General features: G+C 38.6%; 1 protein-coding gene across 2 annotated transcripts in view; it reads right to left on the bottom strand.

Moving 5' to 3' along the window:
* Nucleotides 1–6,200: 6,200 nt before the first annotated feature.
* Nucleotides 6,201–18,425, bottom strand: part of LOC107710002 (voltage-dependent calcium channel gamma-3 subunit-like) — a 33,992-nt gene continuing 21,767 nt past the window's right edge. The window contains exons 2-4 of one of the 2 annotated variants that reach the window (XM_016514678.1): nucleotides 16,872–16,955; nucleotides 9,799–9,939; nucleotides 6,201–9,008 (exon numbers count right to left, since the gene is read on the bottom strand). In XM_016514678.1, the coding sequence (XP_016370164.1) occupies nucleotides 8,515–9,008; nucleotides 9,799–9,939; nucleotides 16,872–16,955 (719 nt within the window). In that variant the 3' untranslated portion in view covers nucleotides 6,201–8,514. The remainder of the gene's footprint in view (nucleotides 9,009–9,798; nucleotides 9,940–16,871; nucleotides 16,956–18,425) is intronic. The other variant, XM_016514679.1, reaches the window with a different exon arrangement.

Genomic DNA, 18,425 nt, shown 5'->3' with positions numbered 1-18,425 from the left:
GACCACCATTCAAGTGGGAATTAAATATCACATGGAGGGATACATAAAAGATTTTAAAATATATACGGTGGGTAACTCGAAGTGAGGGTTTACTGATCACAGTGCAAGTGGGAGAAGTCTCATGTTACGGTCGTCACGATCGCGGATGACAACATGCAGGATCAACACTGTTCATGTACCGCAGAGTATGATTAAATTAATGTACATTTAACCAGTTTAATATAGAGAGGTGCTGAAATGTAGACCTCCGTTTATGTGTTTTTGACTTACACTGTACATGATGTGAGAACAGTTCGCTATTTAGGTTTGTAATAGCATTGACTCACTAACTTTAACGTTTGCTAGTTTTAGCCAGAGATACCTCGCAAGATGACATTAACGTTCTGCTTATTTTAAAATTGTATTGCATACCTGCTGCTGCCATAATAAAGACACATTTCGAATGTTTACGTGCTTTTCTAATCTTTCTGCTCCCAGTCGCTGTGGTGGAGCAGTTATGAAATATTGTTCTTTTAAATACTTTCCAGCATTTCACCGAAGTACAACATTACCTTACAGTGTTCGAGAGTGCTCAAAAAGGGTTTAAACACTGAATGTTGAATCGATTTCTTCTCGTAAACTCAGAGATGTGGATTCAGACGGCAATCAAATTACCACACGACCTTGTTTGTCAAAAAACAGTAGGTAATTCGGCCGGGGATTTTTACGGGGGTGGTGAGAGAAAAACACCGACATCCTGGATTCGGACGGCATTAAGATCACCAACTACCCCCTGTAAATGGTGAAAATCACTTACGTCCCCCTGAGAAACAATTACCATCCGAATAGGGCTTATGGCGCTGAAACCTAAAGATGTCAGAGTTCCGCACCCTGTGCAACTGATACTCGACTGCCATTGGCTCATCTGCGTTCGAGGGGAGGGGCTTACCGATAGGTCAATTAGCATGCCCACAAAACGGTGTAAATAATTAGATCTAAACGTTATAGTGTGCACTAGTGAGAAAGAATGGAATTAGGCCTAAACTAATTGGGCAAATTAGTCATTCACAAGGAGAATCATGCATTTCAAATTGACCACCCAGTGAGAGCTTCTGTAATTTGGTGTTTTGTTCCTACATCACCATTTATAAATATGTATATGCTTTTCTCAATGCTTCGCCCAGCTCTCAGCAATTAGCTTTGTTTCCCTTGAATGCCTTATTGTGTGTCCTACATGCATGTCTTAGTTCTTTGCTGAGTGTTTGCGAAAGCACACACTTAGCCATTAGGCTTCAAACACGAGTGAGTTCTTGTCTCTTTGCGCGATAAATTTGACGACGCAATTGTTAGCAACATGTGGGTGATTAATCTGAGTGCCGCATCTCGTCTGTTATTTTTTTATTATCCCTGTAAGTGTGCTGTCAGTGCACGCGCTACATCGCTCCTACGTCTATACGGTAAGCGGCTCTCGAGTCAGTGGCTCAGTCATTATCTGTTTACACCAATTGACTCTGCCATTTCCTCAGCCCCTTATCTCTCTCCGTAGCAATTCAAGCCGAGCGTGAATAAAATTATTCTGGTAGTTATGAATAGCTGCTCTGAATGTTGCCTTCGTACTAGAGGAAGCCTTTTAAATGAAGTTGTGTTCAGCTGTTCCCCGCATTGCTGTCACTAAAGAAAATGAATAAATAAATAAAAGTCTAGAAATGAGAAAATAAAACGTGGAACTGCAGTGTTACTCAACAAAAAGGAGACGAGAGAGAAAGATGTTCAGCACACCCACTGAACAAGAAAATCGGGCGAAATGAAGAGTCACGGTAAAGTCAACAAAGAGTCAAAGCTTTAGCCAACGGCCATGATGAGATCAATCTGAAATAATGGGTTTCCACCACAAAAAAATCATTCCTAAGCCGTTTCCCCATTTCCTGTTAAGGCAGCATCACACAGGGCGGCTTTTATTCATAGATTGACTGCTGTCACAATGAGGGAGTTCATTGGCCTCCATCTGTGGGCCCTGGCCTGTCTTACAGGAGGAAGTTGAAGATGTGATTGAGAAGGTCATGCTAAATCTGATCCTCCCGCTCCTGTCTGGGCCTGTGTGAAATAGTCTGGGAGGATTTGAGTCCGGGCCGGGGCTCAATCCCTGCACGTTAATATATTTGGGCAGGGTGGAGAGATAAGGCGTGTTTTATCACTAGAAGGGGTTATTTTAAAAATGTTGACACAGCAGCTCAGATTAGAATCTTGCTGGATGAGGCCTGCATTGTCTCTGGTCTGCGATAAAAGGTGCTCTAATTTGTTGTATAACAAAGACTTCAAAAATAGCTGAATTATGGGCAGACACCCTAAATGTTATAATTGCTTAAGTGGGACGTATTGGAATTTCTGTGGGAGATGTGTTTAGTGTGCATGGGTGTGAAAAAAAATTCAATGGTATATGCATAGTGGCCCCAAAAAGTATGTGGACACTTACTGTCACACTTGTTTCATTGCATTAGATACAACATGTCAACCAAATAGCAGTGGCAAACACTCAGAACTAACCTCATTTTCATTGGACACTTATCATATAAACATGTTCCACTAAGTTTGACAACCAGAAAGTGTCTGAGTTTTTTTGAACAATCTTATCTATTGCTTAATATTTTTACATAGCAAACTGAATTGTGTGCTTGTGTTAAATGATCACTGATTTACTGATTCACTGATGATAATTTATGAATGAGATTATTAACATTATTAACATTTCGGACAGAATGAAACAGAATTATAATTTCAATTATAATTTAGAATATGAATTAGATAAATATTGTATATAATTATAAATATATGTACAGAAATAAGCCATATTGAGTGGCTACTCAGGTTTATAAAATTGTATTTATATAGATTATATATTTAGATAAGTGCTTGATGAGATTATCGCTACATTTGTATGATTTGTAACTTCATTACTCTTCTAGAGCAGCTATGTACTGTTATCTGTAGACTGCCTGTAATGGTTCACTTATAGACAACGTCAGACTTGAGCAGAAACCTCGCCTGTAGAGTTAGTGAGAGTTAAGATGGAGGAAATGGAATTGACAGGCAGAGATTAAAACATTGTTATGGTGAGGATGGCTGACTATCTCCAGACTCAGGCTGAGAGGAGCCAATCTGCAGCCTGCACTTTCTCCTGTAGATAACTCACCCAGTGAATCATCAAAGCCTGTTTAGAAAGCACACATCCAAAATTCCCTTCATCCTTTTCAGTGCAGAAATGAGGTTTTCATAAATCCTCTTGTTTTAATTTTCATCCATCAGTCTTGCCGCTGCTTAACAGGCATGCTCAGCGAGCAAAACAGTCGCTTTTTCAGACAACATGAAATTATGGTGTTTCTCAAAGTTTCCACGCCTTTTCTTTTCTTCAATCATCAACCTAAACTCATTGTAAAAACGTTCCTCTACCTACAGTTTTACAAAACCTATTCACAATTCACTGCAGTTACCAGCTGAAATGAACATCAGTGGCAGCCGTGTTTCCTCGCATAATCCCACATGAAAAAATACTATAGTAATTTATAGTAAATACTATAGTGTTTTTGAACCATACTATAGTAAAGTTGAATTAATTTGTTGTGGTAATTCTATAGTTGCTGTGGTAATATAACAACTATAGTAATATAACCAAATTACTTTACCCAATACTGTACTAAGTTTTCTACAACTATAGGGTATATTATACAGTAAAAACTAAAGTATACTACAGTATTTATTATAGTTTATCAGTTCACTATAGTTAATGCTACAGTATGCTGTAGCATTCATTAACAAAAAGTTGTAAATACTATAATATATACAGTATGATACACTTTACTATAGTATGGTTCAAAACATTATAGTATTTACTATAAATTACTAGGCTTATAGTATTTTTTCATGTGGGATAGTATGCATGACCTCAAAACAAGTTACTATAGAGCATGATTTGTAAACTAATACATTGTGCCTTTGCATCACATAATCAGCTCCACATGTATGGCTTTTCTAACGTATAAAACCGGTTCAGTAGCTCACCTGGCGCCACTCACTGGACATTTCAAAAACTGGTTATTAAACCATGGCAACAACAAATTAACCATAATTTAACCATGGTATTTGTAGTAAAACTGTGGTTATACAAATGGTAATCAATCAAAAACCAAAAACCAAAAAAAAAAACCGTGGTTAACCATTAAAAGTTGTTAATTAAGGGAATGTACAACTCTAATATAATTTTGCAGAAATGTCGCCACAGGCACATTTTTTCTATTGTGGTTGAGGGATGCATAAGAATGTAGATGGTGTAAGGTTAAAGGGCTCAAAAAGGGCAAACAGGTGAAGAGGGAGGGAAAAGGGGAAGCACTGCCTGAAAAACATGACCTTTGTGTGATAGTTATCTGGCTACTGGGAGTGAGCTGGTGGGATCCCATGAGGAATAGCAATGCTTTTGTTGGTAATCTTCGCACGATCAAGCTGTCCTGTTTTGTGTCTATGACTCAGATCTCCCTGATCTCCAAAAGACACTCACTCAATACCGCCTGCATGGACGCCCTCGCTCACCCCTGCAAGGGACCAACCTCAGGGCCGCAGACCCTTATTCCTCCCTATCCACCAAAACAGCCTCTTGAGAGATTCGCCTCAGGTAATGTCAGTGACAAAAAAGCCCACTTGCATATTCGTATTCAGCCAGTCACACACCTGAGATCTTCTGTGCTTTTATTCGGCACCGTGGGATGATTTTCCCCGCAGATGTGCAGCTATCCACCTGTCTGGAGGTCCAATGTGCTCCTCTGACTCTAAACCTTCAATCTGACGGCTCGGCTCTCACTCAAACTGGCCTAAATCAAGCAGCACTGCCCTATTGAAGATGAAGAGGTGCAGCCTGGAGCTCATACTCCACAGACAGGGCTCCTATTGATTTTATAGCACAAGCTGCTGGTAAGCTGTGCTCTCTCTGGCATACTAAATTCCCTGCCCTTCTAGGAGGGCTTGATGAACTGCCCAGATAGCTCTCACTCATTCCTCTTGTCAGAAGCACTTGAGCTAGATGAATGTCTTACCTGTGCCTCGTGTGCATGCGACTCACTTAAATGTTTCCCGGTGACTCTTGAAGCTTTTTACCGCAGTCTCTGATGATGAATGGCTTTTTTTTTTGTAAGAAAAATGTTTTAGATGCTTTTCCAGTTTTCGCTGTGGAGGATTTATCTTCTGATGTATGAAGACAGGGCATTTTTAGCTGGCACACATGACCCCTCAGTCAAGTCAAGGTAGATAGATAACAGTTAAACATCATGACGCAGGATGCCATTGTTTTGCAAACACACGGAATGGATGTGCCTTCATTGTTAAAGTCAACATGAAATGATTCCTCAAGACTCCAGACTGGGACTACAATAGTTTTAAATGCAACAACAAAAAAATTACCATTAGCGATAATAACATCAGCATATTTTTGTTGCATTTCTCCCTCTGAGAGGCAGTTTGCACAGAACTTTCAAAATGTAATAATTATTTCTGACTCACCTCACTCATAGTTTTGATTAAAATATAACATCTGGTTGGGCAGTTGCATATAGTATAGCTGCAAAAGTTCAAATATTTCAGTATACTAAAAGTTCAAATCAGATCCAAAAATTTGCAAAGATTTTGCATATGCATGTGATTGGAACATTAGGTCTGTTGTTTGTCAGATGTCATAGATAGTGAAAAGGCGATTTCAGAGACAACATCAGAGTTTCATTCACAGCAGGAGCCGTGATGTTTGATTCATGAGCAAATTACTCTTATAAAGTGGTTCTTTTGAAAGAGTTAGTCAAAAAGATCCACAAATCAGCCTTTAACACACTGCCTCACTGAACCATGAGTCATTTTTCCATTATGTCCAATTCAAAGTGAACTAGGAACGTCACTTCTAATTAAGATACACATTCACAACAGATTTTTTATGCAACATAAGGTATTCTAAAAATTTAAATATTTCACAAAAATATTCTTTAGTATAGTTTAGCATAGTAATTGTAGTGTCATAGTAATATATATTTATTCTGGAGACCAGTTGATATCAGGTGAAAAGGAAAATCAAACAGTTTGCTTTTATTAATTTCTTTGGAATAATGTGCACCGATAAGACTTGGAATTTGCATTAAGTAAACTGGGTCAATTTTGATTTCATGTTGACTTTAATATTCTTCCATCCCTGATTCTGAACCAAAACACTGTAGTTATGATACATCAATGCTCTTGTTTCCTCATTATTTCAAATTTGAAGGTCAGTTTGCACACATTTTGTGAAGAAGACAAAGTGCGCATTGTTGGCATTCTTAAAACTGACTTTATTTTTCTAAATCTTGAAATATCTCTCCGACTATTATCTTTATTGATGTAAACTACTGTATTTAAAAGGTGTGCTTTTTTTCTACAGCATGTTTCAAGCTGAGACTGCTGTTTTCATTGAGAGGTCACATACACAATGTTGCAGGCATAAGTGGTGAGTGACAGGGCCTTAGACTCTATGGATGTGATTGGCTGAGCAATAACAGTCCTGGTAAGAGGAGCTGATGCGAGGCTGTGATGGAGATGAAGGAGCAAGCGAGCGAAAGTGAGAGACCCAGCGACGGGCGCTCGGAGTAGGCAGAAGAGACAGGCACTAGGTGCTCTGAGAGAGACTTGAAGGGTTAAACTGTTCAACTGTGCCCAATGCACTCCAGTGGACTCCTTCAAATATGAAACACTTAGTTTTGGACCCAGAACAGCACAATTTCACAACATAAAGTGGATCCAAACAAAAGGCAACATTTACAGTAATATTCCCAGTGAGGCGGCAGATCGCTAGCATGACTTCGGTAGGCTGAATGAAATAAAACTGGAGATGAATGACTGGCTTGCATGAATCTGGAGGCTAAAGTACATGCACGTCAGCTCTTGGGTGTTCTGAAATGAGGTGAATTTCTGGAAAAACTACATTATTATAGATGCTTCAGGATCTACTTCCGTTTCTACCTAACTGACAAGGGGATTAATAATTGCGACAGATGCGAAGGAAAACTTACTGTATACATTATATCATTACATCTGGATGTGTTTTGCATACATGGTAAAGAATTTTTCTTTTTTTTTCAATGTAACTAGTTTTAAGGGCAGATCTGTTGTTTTCTCTGTTGGCTGAACTTCTTTAAAGCCCTTGTATGCTTGTTATTTGAAAACCAAAAGCCCTTGGAGTTTATATTCATCAGTATGATATTGATAACATTAACTAAGCAACTAAATCACAGTATACATTTATATTTTGTAGTTAAGTTCAGTATAGCATTGATGTAGCATTAATGTAGACAGAATGAGCAGTATATATTTTCAAAGAAGTGTTGTATGCATGTTCATAAGCATAGCTTTTGTTGTTGTTTTGTTATTGTGTATAGACTTTAACCTGAAAATCCCTTCAGCCCATTTAGAGGCTTGTCTATTCATGATATGTGAATGGTCCAAGTACTCAGGGCAGTTCCTTTTGATTTCATAACATTCTGATTTTTATAAACTCTTGATGCACAGCTTTTGGTAAATGTATGAACAATATTTTCTCCCAAAACATTTGAACTATAGACAATTAAGAAATCTACATTTGGCAGCCAACTGCTTTTCTTTCGCTAACAGATGGGAAAAAAAACCTCTACGGTATAATAATGACCACAATATCCATATTAATAAGCAAAAGGGCCTCCAGTAAACTTCTTATCAAGGATATCGCATTGTAAATCACAGAAAATTGTAAATCATTAAAATCGCAATGAAAACAATGTAATACCAAAAAACTTTGCTTGGCTAAAAGATCATATTTAATAACAAGCATTTTAACCCTGTTATAAAAGTGTATGCAGGGGTTTTTGCAATGGAAATAATGGGAGTAAACATTAAAAAAAAACAAAAAAAACAGAACTGTGTGGATGGCATGCAGAACCCGGCCAAGCAGATTGTGGCCAGCGTGTAGGTGGCATGAGTAGGGGTGATCAGCATGAGACAGTGGCACTAGTTGTGGGCTCAATTTCCGACCCGGGAGAGAAACCAACAATGTATACAATCTTGTGAGTGTGAGGCAGCACTCACCAGCTATGGGCTACTGAGCTGTGCATAAGGCGAGTATCGGGACAGCCTTTCGGTTCGTCTGTCAGAAGTGTTACAATCCTCCCCCTCAGAAGGCTTCACAGTTTCGCTGGGCTACCACTTCAGGAACTCCAGTCGCAGAACAAATGACTTTGAGGAGAGGACTAGCATTCTACTCGAGTAGCCCTTAGGGGGAGGGACGTGTGAGTCAGGTGAAACGACAGAAACAGTGACTGAAAAATGAGGATTAAAAGGAAGCACCAATGATCTAACAATTACCATCTATATTTATATTTAATGTTATAGAAAGAGGGTTATAGCCCTGCAGGCCTCGAGTGAATTCTTCTTCCTGCTGGGGTCCAGCTCAAGTCTGTGGTTGTAACGTCTTGGCCGTGGCACTTCCTCTGTGCTTAAACTCTCTCAGACTGGAGTGGTCCTCCTGTTGGCCGCATCTTTGAAGTCCTTAGCGTTGGAGTTGTGAGCCTGCAAAAACTCCCTCTCGGAGTTGAGCAAGGCACCCATTGCCGCCTTGGAGGGATCCCTGGACAGGGTGTACATGGAGATGTCTGCCGCAGCGGGGCCCGTGTACCCGCTCTTGCCCATGGGCGAAGCGTCACGCGAGGCAGGCTCGCTGGAGCGGCAGCTGGAGCGCCGGCGGAATCGGTAGCGGTAGCTGGGGATGCGACTGAAGGCTGACTTCTTGATCAGCTCGGTGCGGGACTTGGTGCGTAGCTTCCGGTGTTTCTCGATGAACATGTGCACGGCAAGCACGCCCACCATCTCGGCCATTATGAAGGACAGTGCGCCAAAGTAGAAGGACCAGCCGTATGAGTAGCTCTTCTTTGAATCGCTCTGGCCAGGGTCGCCCGAATTGGCGGATATGTACACGATAATACCGATGATGTTACTTAGGCCTGCGTGAGGAGTAACAGCAGAGGAGAGGGCAAGAGAGAAAAGAGAGAGAGAAAGTTACGGCTCAGCACGCAGCTGTGGCTCATCATTCCGTATCATTACACAAGAATGCATCACTTAGCAGCCATGCGGAACACAGAAAAAAAGAACAATTGAAACATTTTAATTAGCTTGTTATCATCGCCATCATATTGAAGGGTAAATAATTAGCAGTTTGCCGTCGAATATTTAGATCATAACCAATAGGACGAGGTGATTCCAAGCGCATTGTTGTGTACAAAGCAACGCTCTGTCATCGGCAGCGCGTTCGCTGCAATCATGAGGACTGATTCATCACAATTCAATTGTAACGGAGGGAGTTGGGCTCATTTGTGTGCTCATGAGGTCCTAATGGGGTCTTCTCTAAATATTTGACCAACATGCAGTTCTGTTTGAGGATCCCCGTCTGTCACCCTTTCCCAGGCCAGAACTGCAGCAGTGGGTCAATATGCTGGCCTGCTGTTTGTTTACACTGCTCAAGCCGGCCCATCCATTTCCTTTGTCAATAATCAGAGTTAATCTGGGAAGTCTACACGGATATGCGGAGTCTACGGGGAGGACGACATCCTAACCTGTCTATGAACTAATCCATTCTAGACATGCTGTATTCTGAACCCAACGGTACTCTCTGTCTTGTGGGGAAACCCTGGTTCGGACAACTGACTGTGGTTCGGAAAGACAGAAATATGCTAAAGCTAAAAATATAAACAGGCTGAGCGCGCTTGCACTGATCAAGTGGGTTTAATCGCTTACCAGCAGAGACAAAGAAGATTCCAGCACTGAGGATGACATTGTGTCTGCTCCTGTAAAACTCACTGGCAGCCACACACAAACCTCCCATGAACAGAAGCCCAACGCTCATGATGGGGAAGATGCTGGACGCTCTCACTGCTCCTGAGGGAGATACAAGCAAACCCAGCCACATTAGTGTCACTGTAAATAGTACAGAAGGAAACTCACCATGTAAAGAGTCTGAAAATATTTTTATGCGAATGACAGATCATATTCAAAGGTCCATTTATGCTTATATTGATTATTTAGAAAACAGGGCATTGGATGCTAATTGGATGCAAACTGTACTAAAATAAACAATATACTGCATCTATGATGCAAACACCTGTCCACCAGCTACTGTTTATCACTGCACAACACACATACAGGCCAAATATTATCCTTACACTAAAAAAAATCTAAAGGAGAAAAATTACTTTATGTAGTTGTGAATCTCGGTAAGTGGTAACATCGTAATTAGCTTATTTTATTTAAAGTTAAAAAATCACTATATGAACCTAGAGACTATCAAAAGTCTATAAAAATAAATGTAAGACTTCGACTGGGTAGAAATACCTCCTTAAGGTAATAAGCAGGTATTTTTATGCAATATAAATTGACCGTATATTTAAAATGTCAGGAAATATCAGAATGAAATGAAATGTAGTTTTGTCTTTAACACTTTTATTATATATAATATATATATATATATATATATATAAGCATTTTAAATAAAGCTCTCAAAGGGATGCAGTTTTGTGAGTATACCATTCAAAAGTTTGGGGTCAGTTTTTTTATGTTTTGCAAGATGTTTCTTTCTTGCTCAGCAACACTATACTTTTATTTGATCAAAAATTCAGCAAAACAGAAATATTGTAAAATATTGTTACAATTTAAAATAACTGTTTGAATATATTCTAAATGGTAAGTTATTCCTGCAAAGGTAAAGCTGTTTTTTCAGCATCATTACTCCAGTCTTTAGTGTCAGATGATTCTTCAGAAATCATTCTAATATACTGATTTGCTACTCAAGAATCGTTCTTATTATTATCAGTTGGAAAAAATTGTGCTGCTTAATATATTTGTTGAAACTTTTTTTCAGGATTTTTTAAAGAATAGAAAGTTCAATAAGAATATAATTTTTTGTATTTTTTTAACATCTTCATTGTCACTTTTGTTCAATTGAATTCTTTTAGATTTACTGATACAATGACTTTTATGGTACACATACGTTTTTTGGATTTATGGTGTAAATCAGTCTGTCTCGTCAGAGGTATTTGGTCTAATAACCCGGCATTGGAACACTTCATCCCGAGCGAGCCATCTGATGGTGCTCTGCAGAAACAATGTCTCCTTGAAGCTCTGTGTTTAGTTAAGTCTTCACAGATTTGAGCACTGCATCAGACAGCATCTGTCGCAAATGCTTCGTACTTCCTTCCAATTATTTGCGGACAGTTCTGGATCAGAAAACGCAGCACACACGGGGCTTCTCAGACTGGCTGAACTCCTCGCTCCTTCACTCTGCCTCAGATCAAGCTTGATCAGCCTCTTCAGAAATAGGATAAAAGCTAAAGGAGGGGCGTCTGAGAGTGTCAGGATCAATGTCAATAGCCTAGTTGACTGCCCTTATCAGTACGCTATTGCTATGCACACCGCAGCGCTGCAGCATTTGCCCTTCTGAGCGCCTCTCCTCTAAGAAACAAATATTTTGGGACAAGAGGGGCAATCATGTCTACAGATGAAATAACCAGTGAATGTGATAGGAAAATATGTCAGTTTCGCTTTTTTTGAAATGTAGCCTTTACATTATCCTTTACCCCTGTGCATTTAAAAACTGACAGTGATGTTTATATATACAACAAAACACTGATAGCTTTGTAAACCAATAATAATATAAAACAATGCAAATCACTGAACAATCATGCAAGAACATCACGTTTACATGCACTTTTTTTGTCCAGTCTTGAATAAAGAACTGTTGCACAGTCATGCAAGATGTTGTGGGTCAGAACTGAATTTAAAGAATGCCTTTAAAAGTACATTTTAATTCCTTCATTTAAAATGAGGTTGCAAACAGTAAGTAGAATAGAAATGGAATGATATTCAATGAAAATCAATTTATTATATATTTGATTTTTCAGTATGAATTGCTGATTATAAAATCTGTCTTTATATAAATATATAGAATTTATATATTTCATAAATATATTTTCATTATATTTCATAAATTAATACATTTATTTTGGAGGTACAGTTCATTTGCAAGGATGCTCTAATTTATACCAAAACATATTTATTTCTATAATATCTGAAATTCATGTGGCAGACATTTATTTTTTTTTGTGACCATTTTAATGGATAAATGTAAAAAATGTATTCTTTTGTAAATATCATGGAGTGAACAGTTAGAACAAGTCAAAATTAATAGGAAAGGTATCCACCGTAAAACAAATAAATATGCGGATGATCTGCTGTGACGAGCTCTAATGGGGGTTAAATGTTAGAATAAGTCAAAATGAATGACAAAATTATTTGTTTTCTTGCAGAACTACTAACATCTCACCTTGTGACTGTGCTGAATATCTTTGAATTGCAATTCATTAATTCATTAAAGTAACGAGCAAAAACCTTTGCTTTAACCATTTATGAAATCTCTGATGACTTTAAATATCATTTGATCATTAAGCAGATCAACACATTCATTGACGATCAGTTGGTAAGTTGTTTGTGAAGAAAACTGCACTATGGCTTCATTGTCTTTCTCTAACAAATGTCACTCTCCTTCCCTCCCCTTCATTTCTCTCTCTCCTCAGTGGATCAGCAGTCTCCCATGGCACACCTCATTAATATATTCATGCCCAGGGGAAGACAAAATACTCCTCCATCATCCAATTTTCCTGCCATCCTTGAAAAATGGATCAGTGGCCGAGCCATGCTTAATTACAGCTGGAAATGGGAGATATTTATTGAGGAGGATTGTACAGAGCATTAGCATGCAACAAAAAGGATGACATCTGCGTCCTTGATAGGTCCATCGTCTCGCTGACAGGTAAGAGCTACATAGGGTAAGACCTCCGTGGGACGACTGAAACATTTATTCGTGCTTGGCTGAGACTTTTCAGTTTGAAAACTGGACGGATGGGCCTCTCTGGTTAACAAGTCGAGGTTATCAGCCTCGTGAATCCCCTGAAGTCTGTGCAGTGGGCATTTTGTAGACAAAGATGTGCAGGGCAGAATGTGAAATGCCTGTCTGAACTTGCATGCAGAGCATGTTAGGCCAGAGGACACGGCCCTCTGCTTCAAACGAATAACAGAGAAATTAGAACAATGCTCATAGGGAGAAACAGCCATCTCAAGGGCAACTAAAGTACGCCATGAGAGAGACAGATAAAGATCGAGTGAATCAAAGGCAGAGAAAAAAACAGAGAAGGGAAAAGCTTTTCAACTGCATTTCCCTTCAAAATCAGCTCTTTTTTTGCTCAGAAATGTATATTTGTAGTGCTCATGAATGTATTTCATTGCATTGTTCTGAATGACATGCCTATCAGCACTATGAGCAGGGCAGCAAATGGAGCTGTAAAGCAGTGGACTTTTTTGCCCTTATAGTCTGGGTTGGATGTCTGTATCTGTGGCTTCTCGATTGCACAAACGGTCGACATGCCGACACCGATCATGTTAGACTCACCCCCTGTGAAACTTCAGTCTGAGATGTCTAGTGTAAATAGTTATTGGCAGAAACCCCGCTTGCTGTGGTTGGTTGTTTACATGCAGTAAGATCTCACATCACATCAGTCTCTCCATAAAGCTAAAGTGTGGAAGGCTGCTCTTGGACTCTTTGTTAAAGGGATATTTCATCCAAAAATAAAAAATGACATTCTGTCATTCCAAACCCATATGCTTGTATTTTCCCCATAGAACACAAAGTCATTTTTTAAACAATTTTCACTCTCTACACCTTTCCATTCAACAACGGCACATAGCCACCAACTGAGAAAACACAAAAGTGCCTTAAAGTCTGTATAAAAATATAAATTCCTATCTATTTTCTAAATGCAAGATTCATCTGTGTATATTTTTCTTTTTGACATTTTGATTTTTATTTAAAATCACATAACCCAAACACCCCAAATGATCTCAGATCCCCCTGAACAGACCCAAAAACAAACCTCAGGAGGTGGTCTGAGTACAGTTCATTTTGGGTCCTTTCATGGTTCCATTGCATCCTCTTTGAACACCAAAAGCACTGAAGTTACTTACAGATTGTTCACTTTTTGGTTTACTTTAACTAAACTGGGGTTGGTTCATTTAAAGGGATACTTCACCCCAAAAATTAGAATTCTGTCATTAATTACTCACACTCATGTCGTCCCAAACCTGTAAGATCTTCGTTCATCTTCAGAACATAAATTAAGATATTTTTGATGAAATCCAAGAGCTTTCTAACCCTCCAACACAACTGACACGTTCAAGGCACAGAAAGGTAGTAAGAACACTGTTAAAATAGTCCATGTGACATCAGTGGCTCAACCTTAATTTTATGAAGCTACGAGAATACTATTTTTGAACAAAGAAAACAAAAATAATGAATTTATTCAACATTTTTTTCTCTTCCAGTCAGTCTCTGCTGCCATTCACGAGAGTACCACAACGTAGTCCCTACTACGTTTCTGGGCCTTGAACATGGTAGTTTCCTTGCTGTCAATGGAGGGACAGAAAGCTCTCGGATTTCATCAAAAATATCTTAATTTGTGTTCTGAAGATGAACGAAGGTCTTACAGGTTCGGAATGACATGAGGGTGAGTAATTAATGACAGAATTTTCATTTTGGGATGAACTGTCCCTTTAAAGTGTAATACCTGTATATGTGAAAACACCATTAATATGCATAAAACCCCATCCATCCACCATCAGCTGCAAGCTTGCATTCATTTTTTGAGTGAAAGCCCACATCTCAATATCCCATTAACAATTGAAGAATAGAACTAAGTCACTGCCCTACTTTTTTTTTTTTTTTTGGATAATCCATTACACTCGGTTATACATCGTGATATGAAAGAAAAGTTGAAAAATAATCTATAAAAGATAAACATCACTACATTCTACACTAACATTGGGGATTAACCCATTATACATTTTACATATCAGAAATAACATGTTTCCAACCCTGTTGAATGCATAACTCCTAGTATTTTCAGGTAAGGTTATCATTTACCCACACTTGACTTGTATACTTGCCAAAAGTGTATATAATTAAAAAAACATTATTATTAAATATTTATTATGCAAATAACATTATAATTTATAATTGTACCTCTAAATGCCTATTACTGTAAAAGGTCTTATTCCTGATGTCCAGGGTGTATTTATGGGTCATTAGCAGTATTGTGAGCATTCCCTCTCCACACATATTTAAATTACACATGATTGATTCGGTTGCTTTTTGATAAATGGACATCACGGAGAAACCACCGCTATTTACTTAATTTTTGCCTTTTTTCCTCACATTTTTAATCGAACAGAGGGAAAATAAAATAAATTAATGTGGGTGGGCGAGTGGCGGAGGATGAATAGAAATCATGAAATTAAAACAAATACAAAGTTAAAAGACCAGTCCAGTTTGATGCCGCACCATCACAGTAGTTTTCTCAGTGATGTTCATTCATGCAAAACGATTCCTAAAAATGTTCTACTTCTGTGTTCCACAGGACAAATAACAGCGTACAGGTTTGAAACAACATGAGGTTGAGTAAATAATAACAGAATGTTCATTTTTTGGTGAAGTACCCCTTTAACGTGTGACTGGTTCATAATCACAGGAATCTGGTAAATAATGTATTTGACACACAAGCAAAAACACATATGAGAGAACAAACATATTCCAAGAATATGTATGAATTTGCACAGGGGAGCCAGTTAAAAAAGATGTCACTTAAATAGTACAACCAAACGGCCATGACAGTGTAAAGACTTGTGGGTAAGCATGATTTATCACTAAGCACAAACCATGACATGCTTGAATGCGTGCATCTACTTTGTTCAGCTTCAGTCACCAAGCAATTTCAAGACACGCTGCACCTAATCTATAAGATGGTAAAAAGTGTGGAGGTCATTGCAGAAACTGAAGAAACCCAGCAGGGCTAAACGAGAAAAATCCATCTGACCAATATGACCCTTCTCTATGCATATCATCAGTCTGGGTGATTGTGAGACGTTTGAGATGTGTGGGGGAGACCGTAGCAGTCGGGGATCTGTGACTGTGAGTGTGGTGGACTTGTACAGAGTCCTCCTTCTGGGTTTGAGTTTTTAGTCCAGTATAAATACATGTTTCATTTGAGGTTTATGTGAGAACAGCGTTTCATCTTACAGCATCAATATGCAACCAGTACTATAACATTACTGTACGCTTGCACTACCGCTCAAAAGTTAAGGGTCAGTAATATTTCTTGATGTTTAAAAGAAGCCTCATATGCTCTCATAAGCCTCATAAGGCTCTATTTATTTGATAAAAAACACAGAAAAATTGTGGTATTGTGAAATATTATTACAATTTAAAATAGCCATTTTCTACTTAAAAAAATTATTTTCAAATTCAAATTAATTTATTCCTGTGATGCAAAGCTGAATTATCAGCAACCACTATCCAGTCTTCAGTGTCACATGATTCTTCAGAAATCATTCTAATATGCTGATTTGCTGCTCAAGAAACATTTCTGATTATTATCAATGATGAAAACAGTTGTGCTGCTTAATATTTTTGTGGAAAGCATGACATTTTTGATAGGTGGTTGTTGTCCGAGTGGTTGTTGTTTGAGTTTATTGTTTGTAATTAGACAGATTCCACAATTTGGACCAATTAAGGCAATTTGTGGGCCACACTAGGTGGGTATTTTTGCACTGACAAAATAACCAGCCAATCATAGTGTTTCAGCTCATATTTTGAAATAATTGTTTTGCCTTTTCTATATTTTATTATTTTCTCATTCAATTTATTTTGAATAGGTGCCTTGCCTCCTCAGAGAAAACGCCCCTGATGTGTGTTGTTTTGACAGACTTACGTAGTAAATACTCTGCTGCATCCTGCTCATAATCTGCATCCTCCGGAAAGTGGTCAATCTTCTTACAGACACCTCGAAATGTTCCTGCAGCCATGAAGAACAGAGAGAGAGAGGAGAGAGAGAGTCAAATATCATTAGTCTATTTTTTTTGCGTACATGTGTTGGAGCGCATACAAATACACACACACACACACACACACTACAGGAGTCCATTTTATGTGTAAATACAAAAGTAAACGTGTCTTGGTGTGTTTATTTTGCAGCATTTTCTTATACATTTATCAGGCCAATGACCACAGTCCTAGTAAGCTGCTTGCTATGTGTATATGTGTGTGCGTATGTGCATGTATATGCATGCCGTCTTGTGCATTCACTGACAACCCCTGTTCACTCGGCTGTGCGCTCAAGATGACAAATGAACAAAAATAACGCTTCTGCCCTCGGGCGTAACATGTGACCGGCTAATGAAGAGGTTTATCGTACCAAATACATGCGCCCTATGTAGGGGGAAACCATTGTGACACATACTGTCACATTCTCTGCTGCATTAAAGGAGGAGTACACAGCTCAAATGCTCGGTTTGTGTTTGAAACTTTCCATTTTAAGCAATACTCATGTATCAGCTTCTCTGTAGCTAGTATCAGTGCACAGTACTGTTAAAACTGTTAAAATGGATGCATTCCAAGATGTATCCCCTCATTTTCTGGTTAAATATTTTTGTGCTTCCAGAGATACCTTTGATTTACATAACTTGAAATTAAATCAACCTTTTGTTCTTGCCTTCAAATTCTTTTGATATGCTCCTTGGACCAAATCAAAACCCATCTGACAGATATGATTGAAACATTAAACCTCTGTTTTATCATATATTTATTTATATTCTCAAATATGTGACTGACATCCATTCAGGCTCAGTTTGATCATAGCAAAACACTGTGGGAAAGTATAATAAAATACATTTAAGTATTATAAATTAATAAAATCAAACTTAATAACTTGGAAATACATCAAATGGCATGACAAAACAAATTAGATAGATAGAATGACAGACAGACAGACAGACAGACATATACATAGATAGATAGATAGATAGATAGATAGACAGACAGACAGACAGACAGACAGATAGATAGATAGATAGATAGATAGATAGATGACATTTCAACCGGATCAACCAATGTTAGGTATCAACCAGCATTTTGAATAAGAACTCTGAATTAATACTGAACAAACAGCACCTAATGAGGCCACATAGACCAACTTATGGTTTTCATGGGTCTGTGTTTGTTTCTGTGAAATGCTTTTAGCCATTTTGTTTAAGAAAGAGACAGAACAGGTCTCTGTGGTGGATGGTGAGGGCTTTCAATGATTCAGAGTGAATCAGGGCACTCAGGCTCCTTCAGAAATCCCCTTTGGCTCAGCCCGCAGCCCTCTCCCACCATCACTGTCTACAGGTGACCTGGCAGACTGGCCACTCAAAGCCATTCAGCTCTATTCACTCCCTCAAACACACACACACACACACACACACACACACACACACACACAGGCACA

Source organism: Sinocyclocheilus rhinocerous, unplaced genomic scaffold (genome assembly GCF_001515625.1).
Source record: "Sinocyclocheilus rhinocerous isolate Xijiao unplaced genomic scaffold, SAMN03320098_v1.1 scaffold1799, whole genome shotgun sequence".
In the NCBI taxonomy this organism is placed as follows: domain Eukaryota; kingdom Metazoa; phylum Chordata; class Actinopteri; order Cypriniformes; family Cyprinidae; genus Sinocyclocheilus; species Sinocyclocheilus rhinocerous.
This window is presented reverse-complemented; position numbering and strand designations above follow the sequence as displayed.